The 7,115-nt window shown below is 37.4% G+C and overlaps 1 protein-coding gene across 1 annotated transcript in view; it reads left to right on the top strand.

The window, feature by feature from the left end:
- The window catches only part of NFE2L2 (NFE2 like bZIP transcription factor 2), a 35,123-nt gene that overhangs the window by 20,243 nt on the left and 7,765 nt on the right, over positions 1-7,115 (top strand). The window contains exons 2-4 of the mRNA XM_058189810.1: positions 5,934-6,203; positions 6,352-6,444; positions 6,617-6,814. Coding sequence (XP_058045793.1) covers positions 5,934-6,203; positions 6,352-6,444; positions 6,617-6,814 — 561 coding nt within the window. The remainder of the gene's footprint in view (positions 1-5,933; positions 6,204-6,351; positions 6,445-6,616; positions 6,815-7,115) is intronic.

A 7,115-nucleotide genomic window follows, 5' to 3' on the forward strand; every position in this document is an offset into this window, starting at 1 on the left:
CGCTATCTCAAAGGTGCATTTTCAAAAGGCACCTGGACTGTTTTTTCCTTGAGGAAGAAGAAGACTTTTCACTTCTTCTCCAAGAAGCTTCTTCAGTTGTGACGAGGAAAATAACAGTCCAGTTGCCTTTTGAAAAAGCACCTTTGAGACAACTACCGCTTGGATGACTGAAAACCTCCATAGGCGCTTCTTCTCGTTAACGGAAATGAAGGAGCAGTGATTATTTCACACTGGAGCAAAGGCATTTTATATCAAGAATTATGTCAAGAATTTTATTTGAGTTGAATATTAGCTGGCTGTGAGTAGAGATTATTCACAATGGAAGAAGGTGGCGTGGTTATTCCTTATAATTCTTCCTTTTCCTGGCAGCCTGCTAGGCCATTGAAAGTGCTGTGAAAGATTAGGCAATCTTCTAAAAAAAGAAGATTTTTTTTTTTGCTACCTCCAGCATTGCTGGCCCAATAGACCCAAATCTCTTTAGAAATTGAAGGAGTTTTTTGGTTTGCAATAGGACAAGCCTAGACATGATCCTTGTTGATTCAAGACTTAGTCCTGAAGATAAGGACAGGATGTAGCACTTAATACCAAGATAAATAAAATACTGATATCAGAAAAAATGGCTTCATTTTTTCCTCCTCCTCCTGTATAGATTTCTTGTTAAAATTAGATTATAATTTGGAAGACAGTAAAATTCTGATCCAATTGTTATTCTTCAAAGTGTCCTCACAAGGCCATTGTTAATATGTAAACTGAGCTATTGTGTATTATGATGACTTATTTTTGGAAAAGAGTAAAATCATAGAAAATAAAATAAAATCCATGAGTCCAGTGCCACTTGTACTCAGATTGTAAGGATGATTTCAGGCTCTTGATTCAGTTCACAATACATAACTTTATAGTTGTTTAACAGAACAACTATAGGGGTTCTTGTCAGTATTAATTCAATATGATTGTACTGGTCAGATGATTGGAATATCCAGTGCACCTGAGTTAACCAAAAAAAAAAAATTGTTTAGGGCACCCTTAGTTTCACACTGTATTTCATAGATTTTGAATCCTTTCCTGTCTCTTTGGATATTTCCTTTTTTTGGATTTGCCCACGCAGTTATATGCTCTGATGCAATATGAGAACTTAAAAAACTAAAAACAGAATAAAAGACTTTTTGAAGAACAAATCACATGCTGTAGCCCACTGAACTGATTTAAGGATGTAATTATCGGGGGGGGGGAGGGGCGGGAAAGACATGTGGCATAATGTATGTACCATTATCAACACTTTGCTCCTTACTTTAGTATTAATATCAACTTGCAGCTAACGTGTTTAGGTTTTTAAAATCATTTAATGAACTTATAAAAAGATAAAGGTTCCCCTCGCACATATGTGCTTCCTGACTCTAGGGGGCGGTGCTCATCTCTGTTTCAAGCCAAAGAGCGCTGTCCTAAGACATCTCTGTGGTCATGTGGCCGGCATGATTAAACGCCAAAAGCGCACAAAATGCTGTTATCTTCCCACCAAAGGTGGTCCCTATTTTTCGGCTTGCATTTTTTACGTGTTTTGAACTGCTAGGTTGGCAGAAGGTGGGACAAGTAACGGGAGCTCACCCTGTTCCGCGGCACTCGGGATTTGAACCGCTGAACTGCTGACCTTTTGATCGACAAGCTCAGTGTCTTAGCCACTGAGCTACCCCGTCCTATGTGAACTTATACTTGTAGTATACTTATACTTGTATACTTTTAGTATACTTATACTTATAGTAAATAATAGATTTAGGATGACACATTAATTATTTTGAAAGGGAAAACAACTTTATAGGAGTGGTTGGTATACTGACCCAAAGGTGCTATACCAGCCATTGTCCTTATAATTATCAGGGAATTCTGCATGTGGGTCTAAGGCTGGTAACCTAGTCAACATGTGTTCTGGTCACCTGGTCTTCCGGTTTCCGGTGCTGCCCCACATGTGCAAGCTCCTGTTTCGGCACTCGGTGCCGAAAAGGTTCACTAACACTGATCTAGATTGTTGGGGTGTATGAAAGCAGGAATGTATAGACTGTTAGTTATATCTTGTGCTCCAGTAATGGTGATAATGGAAAAAATAGAGATGAGCCTGAGAAAAAAATACACATTATGATTAAGCTTGATCCCAGAAAACAATTTTTCTTTTTTTAAAATAATTTTTTATTGCTTTTTTCTTTAATAAACAAAAACATAAACAAAATAAGAACAAAAACAAAAGGAAAAAAGTTTCCATTTTAAAACAGTTCTGTATCGGTGTATATCCACAATTTGTATTCCCCCCCAGAAAATAAATTATTCTGTGACGTGAACATGAACAGATGGGTAAGACAGATAGCAGGAAAAGTGATTGGATAACTACAGTAAATGAACAAGAATGAATGAAAATTATGTGCTTAGAAAATGTCTCTTTTTAAAAAAAAGATGTATGATATAAGCAGAAGTCTATTCATATATTGACACGGCAAAGAATGAATAGAAATTTAAAAGCATGATTGATTTCATTTCTTATGTTGAAAGGTGGTGGGAATTTGCAATGAGTATAAGGTTGTATGGGAGAAATAGAATTGCAAGGAATGTAGTCAGAGAAAGCAAGGCATAATTAAGACTAAAAAAACACATAAACATTTCTCAGTGACCAACTAAAGAGGGGTCTCCAACTTTGGCAACTTTAAGACTTGTGGACTTCAACTCCCAGAGTCCCAAAGTTGCGGGTGATAGGACAGATTAAATCTCAATTAGAATCCTCCTGGATGGTGTAAATTCCACATTACATTAGGAGCTGTGGGATTCCTGCTTCTTGTATAGCAGCACCTGAGTAATAAATTTAAGAAAATTATTGTACAAGGAATCTCTGGCATAGAAACTCAAAGAGAGATACAGTGGCTACTCTCAGCAAGGCTGAAATGGATGACCCACTACAAATATAATTTTCAAACTGAAAAATATTCAATTACAAAAAGCCCAAGTATCTTAGATGGATGATTATCTATGCAAGATTGCAACAGTTACATACAGTGGTTAATCTGAAAGGTTTAATTGAGTTCACTCTCACTTTCACCTATATTTATTTGTGGTTTACCAGAGATTGAGGATATACCACATGAATTATCTGACTACCAGTTGTATTGCCTAGAAGGAGATAATTATCTTAGAACACAGAACATAGAATAATAAAGTTGGAAGGGACCTTGGCTCTTCTATTCCAATCCCTTGTTGAACCCTATATAAGACAAACAGCTTTCAGGAAACCATATCTCAGAGCAATACATTTATATGTGGTCAGAATACAAATATTACATATAAAACAATTTCCTGGATGAATAAAGCAGTGCAATTGGAGCTGCATATGTACGGTACATCTGATTGAGTTAAATTGTAAGTGATGATAAGAACATATGACCCAAGTCTGTTTTTAGTGATTTTGCAATGAAGGCTGTATTCAAAGATTTTATATTACAGTATGAATTTATGGCTGAACAATAAAATATTATTGTTGTCATCTAGCAGAATAATTTTTCTCCTGGATTTTTCCCTAGATTCATTTTTTTACAAAATAAGTAAGCTTGTAATATCTGGTATCATTTACTGTCGTAACTTTTTGAAGTACCCTGAAAGGAGATTTGCCTTAATCTATAAGTAGTCAACATCCTTAGCTGGCCAATTCCTTTATTAAGACAAAATAGCAATAAAGAAACTGGAGTTAACTTAAGCTGACTTCTAAACATTGAATAATTTTTTAAATTAGATGATTACCTGTCATCTATTCATGTAACAAGTGGTGAATATTAGTAGACATGATATACAGTAATTCCTATCAATATCAATAATAATGAGCAGTATCAAGAATTTATTAATTAGCTGTGTTTTGGCAATCTTGAAAAATCACTGACATTTAGAAAAATATGGCAAGATTACTAACATTCCCATTTTATTAAAAGTTTCTGGAACATGATATATAACGGGGCCTCTGTGGCTCAGACTGCTGATGCAGTCTGTTATTAACAGCAGCTGCCTGCAATTACTGCAGGTTCTAGTCCCACCAGGCCCAAGGTTGACTCAGCCTTCCATCCTTTATAAGGTAGGTAAAATGAGGACCCAGATTGTTGGGGGCAATAAGCTGACTTTGTATATAAATATACAAATAGAATGAAGACTATTGCTAACATAGTGTAAGCCGCCCTGAGTCTTCGGAGAAGGGCGGGATATAAAATGCAAATTAAAACAAAACAATGGCAGCCCCCAACCTTTCGGACACCAGAGACCGATTCCATGGGCGTGGTTTCATGTGCTGTCTGCATCCCGCAGATGGGGCTTTGCTTCTTTGTGCAGCTCAGTTTCTGGCACTGTGGTGGGAAAACCCTGATATATAACATTATGTAATTCTTTGTTGAACTACTTATTAATGCTTGCTGGCGCATGTCTTTAAATATATTTTGGAATATGATAATACTTATTTATGACATACACCAGGGGTATCAAACTCGATTCCATTGAGGGCTACATCAGGGTTGTGTTTGACCTCCGGGGTGGTTGGGTGGGTGGGGTGGCCAAGGTGAGCATGGCCAGTTTGGTGTCACTTGTGTCGGGGCGCCTGTGATGGCCCAAGCGCTCTGCCAGCGAAAATGGGTTCCTGAGCTGTGTTTTTGGCTGCAATGGCCTCCTGCAACCCTCTTTGGCAGAGGCACGATGGACTGGTCCTTTGCTATTTCCAGGGTGGCCCTGTGGGCCACATTTAAGCACCCTGCGGGCCAAATCCGGCCCATGGGCCTTGCGTTTGACACCCCTGACATAGACAATTCAGTCTTATTCACATTTACTAATAAGCAATAAACACATTTAAGACTACAGGTCTTATCCACTGCATGTTTATTCACAAATAATTGATAGGATTGTTTTCAGCTGTTTATGTACATATATTTTGCATTAATAGTGCTCAAAATTGCAGTGCAAGTAATGTGTTTTTTTAACAACTAATTATTCTTTATTGGTAAATTTCCATGTTTTGTAATCAAATACCGACTGAATTTTTTATTATGGGATATAACATTGAACAATGCTCTCTACATGGGGCTCCCCTTGAAGAGCACCCGGAGACTTCAGCTAGTTCAGAACGCGGCTGCGCGGGTTATTGAGGGAGCGTCTCGGAGCTCCCACATAACACCTATCCTGCGCAGACTGCACTGGCTACCTGTTGTTTTCCGGGTGCGCTTCAAGGTATTGGTTACCACCTTTAAAGCGCTCCATGGCTTAGGACTGGGCTATCTACGGGACCGCCTACTGCCGGCTTCTATCTCCCATCGTCCGGTACGCTCCCACAGAGAGGGACTCCTCAGGGTGCCGTCAGCCAAACAGTGTCGACTGGCGGCCCCCAGGGGGAGGGCCTTCTCTGTGGGGCTCGACCTGTGGAACGAACTTCCCTTGGACTTGACAATTACCTGACCTTAGGACCTTTCACGAACTTAAAACTTATTTATTTTGTATGGCTGGACTAGCCTGATTTTTATTTTTATTGGATGGGTTTTTAAAATTTTGTGATTTTACGGGGGAGTACGTTTTTTAACATTTTGGGCATTTAAATTAGTTTTTTAAGGGATGTTTTTAATTATTGTGTGTATTTATATTTTATCTGCCTGTTCACCGCCCTGAGTCCTTCGGGAGAAGGGCGGTATACAAATTAAAATATTATTATTATTATTATTATTATTATTATTATTATTATTATTATTATTATTATTATTATTATTATTATTATTATTATTAATATTAATATTAATATTAATATTAATATTAATATCAATTCATAAACTTCAGGATTTGGTTCTATTTTCAACTGTTTAGGTATAATGACCACTCTTTTTGAATAGTACGTTTAAAATGCCCTGATGTCCTTTATTTTCTGTCTCTCTTGCATATAGGATGTGACTCTGATTGACATTCTCTGGAGACAAGATGTAGATCTTGGAGCAAGGCGTGAAGTTTTTGATTTCAGCCAAAGAAAGAAAGAATATGAACTTGAGAAGCAGAAAAAGCTTGAAAGTGAGAGACAAGAGCAGCTTCGGAAAGAGCAAGAAAAGGCCTTTTTTGCCCAGTTGCAGCTGGATGAGGAAACCGGGGAATTTATTCCTATCCAACCAGCTCAAGCTGTTGAATCTGGAAATTCTGCCATATCCAACAATTATTCACAGGTATAGTTGTAAACACATCATCTCTTTTGTTTTTACTGATTGAAACCTTGTATTCCCTCTTTCTTCACAGCAACACTGTAGTTGCTGTGGGTGTCTTCAATGAATCTGCATTTAACACAATTGTAACCGTCTGTCTTTTTTTACACAGAGTGTACATATTTCCAAACAAGATTCAGATGATCTGTTTGATGACTACATACAGATTTTAGCAGAAACATTTTCATTTGTAGACGAGAGTGAGGTAAATAAATATTCATCACTTTGACAATCTTTATGGACTTAACTGCGTCTCTTACTATTTCCTATGTTCCTCTTAATATTATAAGCCACAGATTTTATGATATACATCTTTTCATGCTAATGTTTAAGGTTCCAAGGGCAGGTATATCGAAGATCTATTTTATATATTCTAGATTTCCCCAGATGAATTTCAACAAGTGGCACCTTTGGAAATGGCTGCCAACCAGGTCTTTGTTGAATCTAATCACATGCAGCGGCTTGACTCATCCGTACTTCAGTCTACAATTCCAGAGTTATTAGAGACAAAAGTGGAGAACACACAAGATATAGAACAAGTGTGGGAAGAACTCCTGTCTATTCCAGAACTGCAGGTATTATTTGCTTTCAATGTTTGACTATGTATTTTGGACAGATATTTTAGTAAAAGGAAAAATCAATGTTAGCATTTTTGTCTTCTCCGTCAATTCTCTCCCACATGGCTCTGAGTAGTGGGGGAAAAAAAGTTAGAAACTTTACCAAGTAACAACTTGGCACTGATCTAATAGCTGTGAAATACTTAACTTACAACCAAGAAGATTTAATTGTAGTGCAAATGAAATAGCATCCGTTTTCTAGAGAGAATGTGTACTATAAACTGTACAGTAATTGCATTTGCAATTTTCAAGTAGAATC

The sequence above is a fragment of the Ahaetulla prasina genome, chromosome 1 (assembly GCF_028640845.1).
Source record: "Ahaetulla prasina isolate Xishuangbanna chromosome 1, ASM2864084v1, whole genome shotgun sequence".
In the NCBI taxonomy this organism is placed as follows: domain Eukaryota; kingdom Metazoa; phylum Chordata; class Lepidosauria; order Squamata; family Colubridae; genus Ahaetulla; species Ahaetulla prasina.